General features: G+C 61.8%; 1 protein-coding gene and 1 long non-coding RNA gene across 7 annotated transcripts in view; one reads left to right on the plus strand and one right to left on the minus strand.

Moving 5' to 3' along the window:
• Positions 1–6,815: 6,815 nt before the first annotated feature.
• The window catches only part of ATP7B (ATPase copper transporting beta), a 67,696-nt gene continuing 58,339 nt past the window's right edge, over positions 6,816–16,172 (minus strand). For all 6 annotated transcript variants that reach the window (XM_077855850.1, XM_077855848.1, XM_077855849.1 and 3 more), the window contains 7 exons: positions 14,942–15,085; positions 13,665–13,807; positions 12,140–12,343; positions 11,929–12,046; positions 11,388–11,490; positions 7,975–10,831; positions 6,816–7,104 (listed from right to left, as the gene is read on the minus strand). In XM_077855850.1, coding sequence (XP_077711976.1) covers positions 10,558–10,831; positions 11,388–11,490; positions 11,929–12,046; positions 12,140–12,343; positions 13,665–13,807; positions 14,942–15,085 — 986 coding nt within the window. In that variant the 3' untranslated portion in view covers positions 6,816–7,104; positions 7,975–10,557. The remainder of the gene's footprint in view (positions 7,105–7,974; positions 10,832–11,387; positions 11,491–11,928; positions 12,047–12,139; positions 12,344–13,664; positions 13,808–14,941; positions 15,086–16,172) is intronic.
• LOC144288142 (uncharacterized) lies at positions 12,949–16,144 on the plus strand. The gene is made up of 2 exons (XR_013356142.1): positions 12,949–14,311; positions 14,509–16,144. It is a non-coding gene; the product is annotated as an uncharacterized LOC144288142 (long non-coding RNA).

Raw genomic sequence — 16,172 nt, forward strand, 5'->3', positions numbered from 1 at the left:
TTTTTAAGTAGGTCCCATGCCCAGCGTGGAGCCCAATGTGGGGCCTGAACTCATGACCCCGAGATCAAGACCTGAGCCAAAATCAAGAGTCGGATGCTTAACGGACTGGGCCACCCGGGGCCTCCAGGTTGGGGACATTCTTGGGTCTGTAAAATCACAAATACGAAATTAGGTATGGAAGTGATGGTTTAGAATGTAGCCAAATCACAACAAATCACAACAAATCACAAATATTAAAATAAACAGCACAAACACCAACCATCCCAAGAAATGACTTAATGCCCCCCGTGTGACACTTTCGTCCTGTGTTCGCGGGTCCTGCTCGCCTCTTCGTGTGACACCAGTTCCACACAAGATGACCCGATCCTTCCTCTGGTTGCCCAGACAGGGATTCGAACTCAGCTCCGTGCCCAGACCCAGGGCTCGGTCCACTCCACTGCACCGAGCAGCTCAAGCAAAGCCCCCACGTAACGTCACCTATGGGCGAAGCCCTGCGTCCCCCCACCGGCCACGTGGGCTTTTCCTACTGAGGACGACGTGGTTTATGGGTCACACACCCACACACCTCCCAGTCCTGCGTTATTCCTGCTTGTTTTGTGACCTGCGCCCAAGAAGGCGAGAATAACACCAGAGCTTGGGCAGGCCAATCTCACCTTTCCTTTTTTTTTTTTTCCTATTTTTTAAAATTATATTTAGATTCGATTTGCCAACATAGAGTGTCATCACGGGGCCTCCCCAGCGCCCGTCACCCCGTCACCCTCCCCTTCTGCAGCCCTTTGTTCTTCTGGAGGCCTTTGCTCTGGCTCAGCGACATCCACGGGCTCGTCTTTCTAAGCAAGTGGCAGCCAAGCCCAGGGCTGAGGGGACCCAGAGGGCCTCGCCGGCCCGGAGACAGTGCAGGGGGGGCGTGAGGGAGATGGTGGGATGGGCTGAGGGACCCCGCAGACCCAGGAGCAGAGACGAGGAGCCCACGGTCCCTGGGCCTTCCGCTCGGCCCCCTGCACCGTCCGGTGCCCTCGGCGGGCAGCTTCCAGGGCGCTGAGCGCTGCCTCCTGGGAGCCCACGTTTACAGGAGGCCGGGCCTCAGGGCGGGTGGTCAGAGCGTGTGTGCCCAGCGGAGCGCGTGCCGCTGTGTCCACCTCCAAGGCCACTTTCCCGAGCCTACAGGCTCCTAGGATCCACTGAGACCCACGAGCTCCGTGAATGACAACGTCGTCGTGGTCGCAGCCTGACTCCCGGTCCTTTCGTCCGCGGCAGTTCCCAGGTGGCTGGCCGGTGTCCCCAAAGGCGTCCGCGTTTTCTTCCCTCCACTAGAGCCTTGAGTGACTCCATTCCCGGTTACTGTACCTTCTCTTGTTCACTTCTCCCCACGAACTTGCTCCCGTGATCCTTTCCCTTTTCCTACCCGTCCTCTGAGCCTCCAGGTGCTGACGCCCTCCAGCCTGGGTGGCTCTCCTCCTCCCTGCTGCCCTTACACGTTCTTCCCTTTTGCTTCCCTTTGGCCATTTGTTTTAATGCTACGCTGCGTTAAAACAATTTTTTTTTTATTTATTTCTTCATGAGAGACCCAGAGAAAGGCAGAGATGCAGGCAGAGGGAGGAGCGGGCTCTGTGCAGGGAGCCCGATGGGGACTCCATCCAGGACCTGGGGTCATGGCCTGGGCTGCAGGAGACGCTGCTCCGCTGAGCCCCGCGCCCCCTCCTCCTTTCTGTCGCGATGGCGCCCTGGCTGCTCCCCATGCAAACAGCGCTGTAGGGACTTCCTGCACCCACGAGCCCGAGCGCCCCTTACACGCTGGATCACCTCCCAGGGCCCTCAGCGCTTTGCTGTGTTGTTCGCTGTGCTGTGCCCACTCGGCCCCACGCAGAGCACGCTCGTGTCCTGTTGTCACATTGGCCCTAACGCGCAGGGCAGTCGTGCGAGGGGAGGAGGTCCCGGAGCTTCCCGCCACCAAGGTGGGCACCAAGCAGCGGTCACGGCTGTATCTTGCGGGAATGGGGAGTCCCAGAGGCAGCATTGGTAGCTTAGGTGCTGGGACGGCGCTCAGCCCCCTCCACGTCCAGGGGGAGCAGAGCCGCCGCTCATATTGGCGGCGCACGGGCTTCTGAGGCCACCAGCGGGGCCTGCATGGTTCCCAGGCCGCGAGGCTGCCTGGTCTCAGGCCACCCCGAGGCTCCGTGGCCAGTAACACACGCGTTACTGCGCCCATGGGCTCAGGGGAACCCAAGGGGCCACCGGGCTGAGGGTTGGGGTGGCCTGGAGCTGCGGTCATCGGTCATCAAGGGGCCGCAGCTGGGAGGTGGCGCCCAGGCGGGACGTGTCCTGGGCGTCCCGAGAGCTGTGCTGGGCTCCGCGGGCACAGGCCTACCTCCTGGGCAGGGGCCTGGAGCAGCGACCCAGGGGTCAGGGCGCCCGGGATAGGGCAGGACTGGCCCAGGGGGACCCGAGCGCAGTGCACAAGGGGGAGCCAGGAACAGGCCCCAGGACCTCAGTGGAGACAGTTCCTCCGTGAGGCTGGCCTGTGTCAGACCGGGGTGGGGGGGTACAGGAGCCTTGGCGGGGAGATGAAGGATGGGTGCAGGGGGGAGGCTGGGCTCCCAGGGCCATCCCGCCTGCCCCCCGCCAACACCCCGTGTGGCTACAGCTGGGCTTAGGCCACCTCCTCTCCCTCTCCGCCCACAGTGAGGCAGCCCCTGCCCGCTGCTCCCCAGGGGTCCTCGGAGCAGCCGCCTCCCACGCAGCAGCTGGAGGGACCCTCTACAAACACCAGTGAGATCACGGCCGTCCTCTCCCCAGACCCCCCGACGTCATGACTCATCAGCTTTGGGAGGAGCTGGGCTCTGGCTCTGGCCGGCTGCCCCTTGCAGCCCTGACACCTGCCAACTGGGCTGCTTGACCCGAGCCCTGGCCTCCCCGAGACGCTCCCAGCCGGGCCCCCAGCCTCTGCACCAACCCCTCTGCAGGGGCAGGTCTCAGGCAGCAGCCCCAACACGTCCTCTCCACCCCTGAACCCATCGCCCCGGCCCCCCCACCTGCTCCCGCGCGTCTGTGGCACCTCCCGCCCGTAGACAGTTGCCTACTGTGGTCCCTGCTGCTTTGGGATTCCCGCTCCTGCTCCTGGAGCGCACGCATCCGGTCCCCCCTCGCCTCCCCGCCTGCAGGTGCCCAGCCCCAGTTCTCCCTGAGGTCCCCTGCGTCCCTGCAAACCCTTAAACTCCCCGTTGCCGTGACCCCGGCTTGGCCCCGGGCTTGTGCCCTTGTGTTCCAGCGCGGCTCAGGGGGACACAGAGCAGTTGGGGGCCAGCCCTCCCCCGACACTTGGACATTTGACCAGGATCGAGCAGCGGCCGCAGCCCCCAGGCCGTCAGCATCTGGGGCGACAGGGAGCAGTAAGCCTCATCCAAGGGCGGGGCGGCCAGCCTGGGTGATCCCTCCTGGTGCGGAGCAGGCTTGCAGGTGTCTAGCAGCGTCCTCCCAGCTCACAGACGTGCGTCTGCAGGAAATGGCTTTCATCACATTTTCCAGTCCCACGGGCTAGAAATTACACGTCAGTCATTCCACGCCGGAGCCCAGGAGCCTTAGATGAGCACCCCCCCCCCCGCCCCCAGCCTGGTGGGTTTGCTCCTCAGACCTTGGGGCCCAAGTTTCCAGCGGTTTCCAGGAGCCCACTCCCAGGCTGCGTGTTGGGGTCCTCGAGGCCGGGCACCCCGTCCTGCTCTGGAGGTGCCACCAGCAGTGCCCCCGAAGGGCCCGCAGGCAGCACCTGCTAGCCCGGGCCACGGGGAAGCCCAGAGAGCCCACAGCCTCCCAGGGGGACGCGCTCGGCAGGGGCAGGCTGCTACACCCCGGGCCTTCGGAACCAGGGGGGCTCAGGCGTGTCCTCCCACGATGTATGCCTCCTCCTCCCCTTAATCCCCTCTCCCCTTCCCCTCCTCCCCCCCTTCCGGATCTGGATGGTGGTGTGTCACCTCGCGTGGAGCCGACCAGGGCGGCTGTGTGGGACGCTCTCCATGTTGTCGCCCGGATGAGCCCCCAGGAATCCCGCACTGGAGCCCCCAGGCCAGCGGGGCCAGAGGCACAGGTGCTGGACAACCGCTCTGGGCTGGGGCTCGGGCCTCCCCGCCGCGGCTCCGGCCTTGCACCCGAGCATCAGCAGCGTCTCCGGAAGTGGGACACACAGGGGCTAGCGAAAAGCCAGCCCTGGGACCTGCCCTGGCCTCACGGTCCGGTCGTGACAGCGACCAGAAGCAGCCGGGCGGGGGTTTGCTCACGTCGGGGGAACAACAGCATCAGCTGAGGGGAGCCGCACCGGGGCTGTGGGGAGGCGTCAGCGGACACCGCGTCTCGGGGGGCCACGCAGGCAGCCCCACTCAGATGGGCAGCAGCCACCACCTGCTCCTCCGTGGCCGGAGTAGGGGGCGGCCCTGGGCCCCGAAAGAACGTGGTGATACAAGGACTCCCAAGCTGCCTGTAAGAAGGAAAAAGAAAAGAACAGGGGAAAAAAGAGGAAAAAAGGAGAATGGAAAGAAGGAAGAGAGAAAGGGAGCGGAAAGAGAAAGAAAAGGAAAAGGAGGGGTGAGGTGGGGTGAAGGGGGAGGGGCGAGGTGGGGGAGGGGAAGGAGGACCCCCAGTGTCCCTCTTCCTCAAGCAGCCCCTGCCCTCCCCCGTCCCCAGCAACCAGGCCTTGCTCCCATGCAGCACCCCCAGCCCGTGCCTCTGAGCAGGCCCCTCCCCTGCTTGCAGGTCACCCAGCTCTCACCCCACCCCTCAGGTGACCCAGGCCACGGGGGTCCCTTCTCCAGGCCCCACATCAGCCCTGTGGTGCAGGCAGAGATCCCTGGGTCTCCGGGCCTCCCGACCTCCCGGGACCTTTGCTCTAAGCACAGGGCTGGGGACACCGCGGGGCGGGGCGCCCCATCCCCTCGTCTCCTCGGGCACGCACTGAGCCCTGCCCCGTTCCTCCGTCCCCAGCCTCTGACCCTGGAGGAGCAGGTGCTGCCTGGCGGGACCAGGGCAGGGTCCCTAACGCCAGGGACGGGCAGGACGGCTGCCTGTAGGTTCCAGAAGTCATGAGGGGCGAAATTCCGCTAGATTCCACGTTCAAACGGATTTTACTTTGATTCTGATGCCTCCCGCCTCGATGGAGGGCAGCTCCTCCCGCGACAGCGCGCGTGACACACAGAAACACCCCGGCTCCGCGCGGGGCTGAGCTTCAGGCCAGGCTGTGAGCAGAAATGGGAGAGCAGGGCCAAGGGCCCCATATTCCCTGGGGGGCCGGCCTGGAGGGCCCCTGGGAGCCCGAGGGTGAGGGAGGTGCCTGAGGGGCTGGCGCCAAGCCCTCAGCGGTCGGCCCTCTTCGCTGCCCCGGCCCCCTGCGCCCTTGGCCAGGCCCGTTTCTGACCCTCCGGGCAGCTCCCACACCCCAGGCCGTGGCCGCGCCTCCCGTCCACACCGGTTTGGAGGCTCAGGAGGCAGAGCGCCGTCCTCGCGGGCTGGAATCAGGATGGTCGCTCGCTGGCATGGGAAGGGGACCCCGCGGAGTCCTCACCCCTATCCTGAGTGCAGACGGCTATGAGAAAGCTGAGGCCCGGCTCCTGCTTTGTTTTCCTACATCACGTGGAGGCGGGAGATCTCAGGAGGCAGGACCACCGGCCGCCGGCTCCTGCGTGGGGCCCCGCGGACGCCCTTCCATCCACGCTTCTGGGGTCGGTAACAGGGCCGCACTCCTCCTCCAGCAGAGGAGGTGGGGGTCCGCAGCAGGAGGCCACGCTGGGATCAGGCGGCCCCAAGGCGCGGCACGACTCTCCTGGGGACTCACCTCTGCCTGGGGCTGCGGTGGGGACCTAGAGCCGTGGCAAACAGGAATCTCCAAGCTTCGCGGCCACCGAAAATCACTATAGATCACCTTGAAAACCTTTTGCTGTTGTTGCTGTTCAAACTTACAAAAAAGCTCTTGACTTGGAAGCAGCAGGACAGCAGACGCAGGTGACAACGGCGAAGCTCCCGGGCGGGCCAGCCCAGCAAGGCACGGCCGGCCCCGCGCCCGCACGGCGGCCAGCGCAGACCCACTGCCCAACAGCCTGCGCCCCACTGCGGCCGGACTCCAGCGCCCCCAGCCCCATCCCTCATTGTCGTGGCGACGAGGTTTCTGTGAATTTGCGGATGCATCAAGAGAAAACGAACCAGTGGAGAGACTGGGATCCCGAACCAGTGGAGAGACTCTGGGATCCCACCGCAGACGTGGAGGTTGTTTGGGTCAGAGAGACACCTGGTGGCTCCCGAAACACAGCATACGTCCTGTGACAGGCCCCTTCGAACTCCCTGGGGGGCATGGGCCAGGGCACCAGCGAGGCCCGCTGCTCCCGGAGGACCGAGCCGACGGGCCCCGACACCCTTCCAAGCCTGGCGTTCTGCACATCGGCTGCCCGCGCCCCTCCCGCGGCTGGGGACTGAGGCCGGTGCGTGGAAAGGGCGGGGTGCGCAGGCCAACAGAGCCCCTGTGGTCCCAGCACAGGGCTGGCGGCCTTGCCCCGAGCCTCTGAGTGCCGCGTCTCCCGGGCTCCCCGGGACCCGGGTTCCTGCCGCCCACGACGGCACCTTCCCGGTCGGAGCCGGGCCTCGGGGTCCCGTGTGAGCCGCCCACCGGGGACGCCCTCCACGAACGATGTCCGTGGGGTTTCCTTTGGGCGCTTTCCCTCCACTCTCTGGATTCCTGTACTTTAAAATTTTTGCTATAAGCAGTTATCAGGCTCACATTAACTTAAAAGAAATAAGCCATTTCCTTTTCAGAGGAAAAAAGGTTAAATTTCCATCACTTCTTGTTTTTCACATCTGTTTATTCATCTTTTTGAATAGAATAAAGGAGACTCTGGGATTTCACAGCATTATTTCACATTCTCATATTCTATCCGGTAATTTCACCCGTTGTCATTGTCTTCACACAAAGGAGAGCGGCCGACAAGTACACATCTCCCTCTGGAATAAACCCACACACTGGTGTTTGTGTCCTTGCCCAAGTCGCGTGAGAAATGCAGGAAGCAGTTTGGTTCCCACTAGGAGCACAGTGCGTTCAAGCCACAGCAGCGCTCCCACCTAGAGGGGCGTCTGCAAAGGGAAACTGAGTCAGCGGGAGGGCTTGCTGAAAACATTCCTTTGTATTATGCCTTCCCTGTCTGTTTTCTTTAAACAAAAGATGCAGTTAAGAAAGAGGTGTCTGTAGAATAGAACCTTCCTAACTCAAGAAGAATTTTATATGCATCAGGGAATTTACCCACTGATATATTGACTTGATTACTTTTTTGTTTGAGAGACAGAGAAAGAGAAAAAGAAAGAGAGAGAGAGATTGCCACATGCGGGGGCAAGAGACAGGGGGAGAGAGAGGATCTCAAGCAGGCTCCACGTCCAGCTCTGAGCCTGATGGGGGGCTCCATCCCTCGGCCCCAAGACCATGACCTGAGCCAAAATCAAGAGTTGATGCTTAACCGACTGAGCCACCCAGGCACCTGTTGACGTGAATTCTTTTAAAGCCAAAAAAAAAAAAAAAAAATCCTTTTCTAATTCAAATAATCTTTTTCTAATTAATCCATATGATGGGCTGATTTTAGTCTATGCTGGGTTTTCTTAAGATAAAGGCCACTTTTATTAATCTTGGTTTCTTGGTGAACTAGCAGAACCACTTGACTATTTGTCGCCATGTCAATTTCAAGGTGTCATCTTTACAAAAAACCTAAAATTACTATTCATTTACTTAAAGGTGACCCCACCACAAGCCTTCAGCAAGATCTTAAAGGTGGAAAACATAGCAGGAGTGGAGAGACGCTGGGATTTATCCCGGTGTGTGTGCAATGGTATCAGGGAGATCTGCTTAAGTTTTAGAAAGATCTATTTTGTAAAAGAAATGGAATCCCTTGCTACTGTGGAATCCAACCCCCGCTTCCCACAAGGGCACACGTGTACAGCATGAGACTCCCATACCTGGGCATCCAGGAAAATAGTCCAGCCCGCCTGGCTGGAAGTGCTACACGGTGCGGGGGCACCAGCTAGTGCCCACACCTGGCTGGTTTCCCCGTGGGGTCATGCTGAGCCCCCAAGAGGATCACCTCAGTGATTCTACAGAGAAGTGCTGGTTTTGCGATGTCACAGAGGGGAAAATCAAACCGGATACAGGATAGGTCACCGGCGTGTCTACAGAACCTACAATTAGGGCAGAAACCTCAAATGCTAGTCTGTGTCTGTGATGTCACAGAGTCTAATCCCTTTTGTTAGGAAGGTGACCGCATGTTCCGCTTTGCCTGGACGTCTCCGCTCAGGCCTGTTGCCTGGCGTGATCATTAATAGCACCTCCTTTTGCTCTTAAAAGCCTCCTGGTCTGGATGATAAATAACTCCGTCACCTTCAGCTGGAGCTCGCTTAGGGCCCTGCCACCCCAAGCGGCCCGGAGAGCCCTCCCGGCAGAGCCCCCTGGTCCAGGCATTTCTGCTGCCCCCCACCCCACGCCTTTGGGGCCAAGGAACCCAATACACAGCCCTCCTGATTAAAACGTGTGTGTCTGAGAGAGCCCTGGTTGACAACCGCCATCAAGCCGAGAAGTGCAGGAGCGGGCAGGGCCAGGCCTGTGCCACCGGGGATCCAGTCTCCCCGCCCACGGGCGAGGGCCCAGGCTGCACTGCGGAGGGCAGGGCCCAGGTCCGTCACACAGAGCCAGACGTGTGTGAGACCCAGGTCTCGCACAGAGCCAGACGCCGCCTTCACGTGCATGAAAATAAACTTTATTCTAACGCAGCCTGGAGAGGTTTTGAAACAGGAAACGTTCTTATCTGACACCCGAAAAAGTCTTACCCCTTGGACTCTAAAGGTTACGTTCTGCACAATTATGTAAATATCTTCACCGCCATGTACACACCACGTTTACGGTCCCAAAACCTTCTGAAAAACCAATACGATTAGAATCTTTAGGCAATGATTAACCTGGTTAGAAAACAAGAACCATCCCCAGCACAGCCGGGAATACGGGGCGGGGCGGGCGGGGGAGGCCCGAGGGAAAAGCGGAGGAACAGACCAACAGACGCGGAGGTTGGGGCGCGGCGGAGCCGGGGAGGCGTCGGGGGGCCGGGGCGCCCGAGGCCAGGCTGCACCCCAAGCTGCTGACACTGCCCACCCGCAGGCTGCTCGGGGGCGGCCTCCTCCTCGTTCCCACCCAACTGCCAGGCTGTGGAGGAGACCCGGCCCGGAGACTCCGGCCTGCGCGTGGCCCCGCGACCCGGGGCAGGACCCCCAGCGCCCCCAGCCCGACGCCCCCGGGCTGCGAGCAGCAGGGCCCACTTGGCCGTTTGCCGGGAGGAAGAGCGGCCGAGGCTAGAAAGGCGCTCAGGCTGCCCCAGGCCCACCGACCACGAGCAGGGCCGCCGCCCGAAGCCCTGCCCCGCAGCCCCGACCCCCACGACCCGAGGGCGGCCAGGGCAGGGCCGACCTCCGCCCCGACCTCGGGGAGCCACAGGGGCCTCGTCGGGGCCTCGCGGCGCGGACTCGAGCTCCCGGAGCACCCCTGCAGGCGCTTCTGCGAGCGCACACACCTCCCACGGGCGCCGACGCGTGTCCAGCGCCGCAGGCCACCCCGGACCCCCGAAGCGGGATGCCCCGGGCCTCAGACCCTCACTCGGGGGCGGCTCCAAGGCACAGCGACTGCCCTCGAGGAGCAAGGGGCCAGGATCCCGTAGCCACGCGACACAGGAGCAAGAAACACGGGTCCTCCACCCCAAGACAAGCCAGGCAGGCGCCCTGGCGGGAGCGAGCAGATGCGGGCCCAGGCGCCCCGAGCAGCCGGGGCCCAGTGCGCGTCGGTCCCGCGGTCGGACTAGGCTGTGCGGGGACGGGGCAGCCCCAGGGTCACCCCCAGGGTTCACGAGGGGGCAGGGGTGGGGCGGCCCAGGGTCACCAGGGGCAGGGGGCAGGGCGGCCCAGGGTCACCAGGGGCAGGAGGCGGGGCAGCCCCAGGGTCACAAGGGGGCAGGGGGCGGGGCAGCCCCAGGGTCACGAGGGGGCAGGGGGCGGGGCAGCCCCAGGGTCACGAGGGGCCAGGGAGCAGGGCTGCCCAGGGTCGCCAGGGGCAGGGGGCCGGGCAGCTCCAAGGTGATGTGGAGCAGGGGCGGGGAAACCCAGGGTCACGCGGGGCAGGGGGGCAGGGGCGGGCAGCTCCAGCGTCAGGAACAGAAGAGGAACAGACTGTGCCCGCAGAGATCAGTGGGTGTATTTGAGGTAAACTGTGGCGTCAGGAAGAACCCAACGCGAGGCTCCTGGGGATCCTAAGGCAAGGCCCAGCGAGGTTTTTGGTCCTGATGAGATCATCTCACGAGTGGTCACCGTAAGTGATAAAGCGGGAGGCGGCGGGCCGTCCGGCCCCGTGGGTCCAGCGGTGGGGGCAGGCCCACGCCCACAGCGTGGGTGGCCAGGCCGGGGACCCAGGGGGGCGCGGGGCCGGCCAGGAGCCCTGCCTCCTCCCTGCGGACAGCTGGGCCGCTCCTCTGAGGAGCCGGAGCGGGTCGCGCCCGCCTGCAGCGCTCAGATGCACTGCTCCTCGTCGCGGTCGTTCAGCAGCAGAGACCACGTGTCCCCGCCGTCGTCGGCCGCGGTGCTGTGTCGGGACAGCTTGTCGGACTTCAGGGAGGACAGAGACACCTGGCTGACACGGCTGACCTGGTCCCAGGGCGTGGCCCGCGGGGAGTCCCACCGCCGGTCATCCATGCCAATGTGCACGCTGACCTGGGACGCCGTCAGGGGCTTCATGCGGCCCTGCGCCTGGGCCTCGTACCTCTCCAGGTCGGGCTTCTTATAGCTGCGAGCAAGAATCCAGGGCGTTTAAGCCAACGTAGATGCGCGCTTTTGGGTTTTTTTGCAAGGTGGGCAAAGTGCTCGCCAAAGCCTTTCAGTGGGCACAGCATGGAACCCTGAGGGCCGTACAGGACAGGGTACTGAGCTCCTAGGGCCCAGGTCACGGTCGCCCAATGGAGAAACTTCCCATCCAGACGCCTGGCACATGACAGGCTACCACTGACTCTTCTTAAATGAAAGCACAAACAAGTGTCTTTTTCAAAAAAGGAAAAGCGATAGCATGCAAGGACCCTATGTGTGCATGGCATTTTCACAAGCAGCCCTGGAGCAGAGGAACAGGGGCAGCCCGCACACGGTGCTGGGAGGTGGTGAATCACGCACTCGTGGTGCCGACCAGGCGTCACACACACCCGCCTGCACCGTCCTCCCTGGCTCTGCCTTGGGTGCACTGGAAGCTGCGCACAGCACCCACCCAGCACCAGCCCGGGGCGCAGAGGGCAGGGAGGGGCTGTGTGGGGGAAGAGGGCCTGGCGAGCACGCAGCCGCCTCGAGGGACTCACCACTTGAGCTGCAGCGATGAGAGCACCACAGACACAGAGGAGGCTGCCATAGCCGCCGAGCCCATCCACGGCTGCAGCACGACGCCGATGGGCATGAAGACCCCTGGCCAAGAGTGGGAACACTCACACCACAGCCCAGAGGAGGGGTCCTCACTCTGGGCTGCTACCATGACGTTCCCCATCGTGGGAGTGCTCAGAACCCCCGCTGCCATATCATGACCACATGCCCACCCACCTCTGGGGCAGGCGGCCTCGGAGCCAGGCAGGGGGTGCTGTCGAGGGGACTTGGGTCTCCCCCAACTCTGGCCTTCCTGGGACAGTCCACAGTGCACAGGTGGCATCACAGGTTTTAGGGGGAGCTGCAAGGGCACAGTGAATGGCAGGCACCCTCTCTGCAGCTTTCACTTATCTTTAGACTTAAGAAGCGGAGAACATAACAAACTCAACTCTTTGTAAAGCTTCTATCCAGCCAGCCAGCCAACAGGCAGGAGCCCAGCAGGCGGAGAGAAGCCTCAGGGGTCAAAACAGGTGAGACCCCTACCTGCTGCAATGGGTATCCCGACCAGGTTATAGATCAGTGCCAGCACCAGGTTGAGGCGTATCCTCCACACGGTCCTCTTGGAGAGGTGAATGCTGGCCACCACGTCCAGCAGATCGTTCTGTCGGAGGAGCACAGTCAGGAACCCTGTCCCCGGCCCTCACCGCCCCCAGAACCTGGGCAACAGGGCGCGAGGAGACACAGCCGAGCTCACTCTGATGAGGACGACGTCAGCAGCCTCGATGGCAACATCTGTGCCTGTCCCGATGGCAATGCCCACGTCGGCCCGGGCCAGGGCTGGGGAGTCATTAACCCCGTCTCCCACCATGGCAACTTTCTTCCCTTCGTTCTGGAGTTCCTGGACCTTGGCTACCTTGTGAGACGGGAGCACCTCTGCAAAGACCTTGTTGATGCCAACCTAGAAGAAAAGGGGAGCAGCGTCAAGCACACATAGGTGACAACACCTGGTGTTGGCAGAGGGTGGCCAACAGTAGCAGAAGCCTGGCCGTCGTCCTGCCCCCTCCCTCCGGCCTCCCAAGCCCAGTGGGCGAGTCAGTCACCAAGCCCTGGACCCCAGACCCCCCACCTCACCCCCTTCCATGGTGGCTTGGGCCCGGGGTGCGTCTCCCTGCCCACCTCCCAGCTCTTCTGTCTATGCCCACCCGCGATCCTTCCAGAATAGAGGCCACCTGGTCCCGTTACTCTCCTGCCTACAGACCAGGCAGCCCAGTCCTCTTGGGATGGCCTCCACGCTCCAAGGCCCCTCGGGACCGGGTCTCTGCTCGTCTCCAGCCTCCTGCCTGTGGCCCACTGTGCCTGCCCATGTGCTCCATTATTTGGAGGCTGCCCATCCGGCCCACGGCTGCTGTGCTCTGCTGCATCCTGGAGACGTCAGCACCCCTTTCTCCAGCCCTCTCCCTGTCATCTGAACGCTCCTGACTCCAGCATTTCCTCCCCTGGGAAGGCGGCTCCAGCCCCTGCCAGGCTGTGTCCCGGGCACTTTTCTGTCGCAGAGGTGAGCACTCGGTTCAGCCCTGGTCACTGGCCCACGTCCCCCCAGGACAGCGAGCTGCCGGAGGGAGGGCAGGCGCCCCCGGCTCCTCTCTGGAGCCTGGCACGTGGGCGGTGCTTCTTAAGTGTTTGTTCAACGGTAACCACCCTAACCAGAAAGGGGGGCGGCACTCGACAGTCCACCCTCAGCAAGGAAGGCCATGAAGGCCACGTGGAGAGGCACCGCTGCTTCCCTTGTAAGCAGCAGTTCGGTTTTAAGAGCACATGGTTCGCCTCCATGGGGAGGGCGAGTCGTTTCCAGGACAGTGCACCGGGGCCGCGGCCAGGCGGGTGCCCCACAGGGCGCTCAGAGGCGAGGGAGCTGGAGGCCCGCCCGGGACCAGCCAGTTGTGGGCGGCACCCGTGGGAGCCGAGCCGACGAATCATCCCCATCATGGCTCCCCCCTGCCCCCCTGGAAAGACAGAAACGGGGAGGGTGGAATCGCTTTCTCCAGGGCAGCTGCTTGCCCCAAGCTCCAACGTCCAGGCCCCGGGATGTAGCTTTGCCCTGCAGCACAGGGGCTCCGTGGGCTGCTGCCCGGCTCGCTGCAGCATGGAGAGAAGCGCTCGCCAGGGAAGGCCAGGGCGCGGGTGCAGCAGCACTTGCAGCCTTTCCTTGAGCTGCTCCAGGGAGCTTAGAGGCCGTTTTAAAGAAGGAAGAGCCGCAGCCCCTGCTCCCCGGCACACACCTGGGTGGCAATGGCTCTGGCCGTCTTGCGGTTGTCCCCTGTGATCAGGACCACGTCCACACCCATGCTCTTGAGCGTGTGCACAGCCAGGGCTGCCTCCTGCTTGACGGCGTCGGCGATGGCGATCATCCCGCACAGCACACCTGCAGGAGATGCCCTCAGGTAAGCCCTTGGCGGGAGCAGCGGGCAGCCCAAGGAGCAGAGGGGGCTGTGCTACCGGACAGTTTCCAGAATGTGATGCCACATGTGCAAAACAAAACACCAAGTTACATCGTATGAAGTGGTCTTGATTCTGTTTTTGAAAAATTACCCACATTTCCAGACAAACGTCTGGAAGGAACACGAACTGTTAACAGTGGCGGTCTGAGGGGTCAGGTAAGGAGTCATTTCATTTTCCTCTTTATCGCTTAGAATTTCCCCAGTTTTCTGCAAGGAGCATCTACTAGTTCACAGAGTGCCTGGCTCACAACCTGATACACGTTAGCTATTAAGATACAAGGAACAGGATGGATACAATGAGTGCCACTTCACAGTGATGAACGTCTAACGGAAAATCAGCCCTTCCTCTTCTCTTCCTACAGGAAGCATTTCTGTACAACTTCCTTGGTTTGGGGCTTTTTGGAGCGAATCTCCAGATGCTGAGGCAGGTGGGTTCTGAGGCCTGAGGCCTGGCTCCTTCAGCTGGGCTGGTCCTGATCTGAGCAGCTGAGGGGGCTACAGCTCTGGGAGGACTTCGGAAAGGACATGGTGGTGCAAGCAGGAGGAAAGCCCGGAAGAGGGCCTATTTGGTTGAAGCGTTAAAAATAATGCTTGTTGTTTGTTACTTTTTTGCCTCCATAAGCAGAGGCTACCATCGACAGAGGGAGATTCCAGTCGTCTGAGGCATAAAGGCCTAGATGGAACCTGAGCGCCAGACACGTGATCGCGAGGAGCCCCCCGGAGGGACCCGTAGCTGAGTCTGACAGGGAGCTGCTGCTGGGCGTCCAGGGATGGAGCAGGGGGGTGACTGAACCTGGCTTGGATGGAGGCGGACGCCGAGGCAAAGGCAGGCCAGAGTCCCAAGAGCGGGGAGGCCGGTGCCCCTCGCTCTGGGGCAAGGAGGGACCAGGCGGGCTCAGACCCTCCACACCAAGTGAAGCAGGAAACTGGCCAGGCAGCCTCTGGATGCAGAAGCTACGTTAACAGACAGGAAGACTTATGGGGGGGAGAAGGAGAAGGTCTGTGTTTGCCAGATATCCCCGGGAGTCTGCTGCTGAGAGCGGAGGGTGAGGCGCTACCGTCGATGGCCACCAGGATGGCCGTCTGGCCTTTCATCTCATGGTCCGCCATCGCGTCACTGATGTCGCTGGATATGGTCAGGCCGTTGCGCCTCATCCATTCACGGTTCCCAATCAGCACGGAGAAGGTCTGGGGCGTCTCATCTGTTCAGAACAGTGTGTGGTTAATCCCCAATCGTCCAGTCCCACTGTGGGAGGGCACTAAACACCATGGAAGCCTTTCAACAGCAAAACGTCCATTTCACTGTTGAGACACTGTACCAGCCAGCCCCTCCCAGAACCCCCCAAAGGACCAGGGAGACGTGTGGAACATGGGGGTGTGGGTCCAACCCGGGTGCTGAAAGGTCCACGCAGTGTGTGTGAAAACCTCGTAAACATATTAAATATCAGGTTGTATCATTATTTGCCTTTAAGAGGCAAATATCTGCTTGACTGTTTTCCTGCAGAGATTAGAAGCAGCAAGTATAGCTGAGGGTAGATGGCCCAGGATGCACCTGCAAATAGCGAGCCTACCTCCACGGAACGTGACAAGCTGTACCTGCTGAAAGGCCAGGGAGTCTGTCCCCGTCACCTTCTAACTCTGTGTGCCACTAACCCAGGTGTCCCCGCACAGACCACCTGGCAGCCTCACGGAAGGCTCACCCCGGGCTCTGAATCGCTAGAAGGTGGCACGGATGGCGTCTAACAAGAGACTGACACACTTCAGAGAAAACATGAGACGCGGGTTTCTTGGTCTGGGAGGGTCTCCATACTCCCACACTGCTGGTGAGGCAGCAGGCCGACACCCGAAGGCATTGGGCGGGCCATCCCCACCTGCCTTCCCCGCTGCCAGCCCTCCCTCTGGAGGTCCACAGGAGGAGGAGGTGGGAGGAGCAAAGCAGAATCCCTGCCGGGGCCTCTGCACTCTAGGAGAAGCAAGACTAACTTGGGATCAGAAAGAGGAGGCTCAAGATGGTAGGTCAGAGGAGCGGTACCCGGAATCTCAGTGACATACACTCCTGTCACTGGTGCGAAGACACAGATGTATCTGGGGCGCCTGGGGGCTCAAGGGGTGAGCGTTTCCCTTCAGCTAAGTCAGGTCGTGACCCCAGGTCCCAGGATGGAGTCCTGCATCGGGCTCCCTGCAGAGAGCCTGCTTCTCCCTCTGCCTCTCTCTCTGTGTGTCTCATCTCATGGATAAATAAAATCTTTTAAAGAAATTCAGATGTATCAGAGAACACAGCAGCAGAGA

Source organism: Canis aureus, chromosome 17, assembly GCF_053574225.1.
Source record: "Canis aureus isolate CA01 chromosome 17, VMU_Caureus_v.1.0, whole genome shotgun sequence".
NCBI lineage: Eukaryota > Metazoa > Chordata > Mammalia > Carnivora > Canidae > Canis > Canis aureus.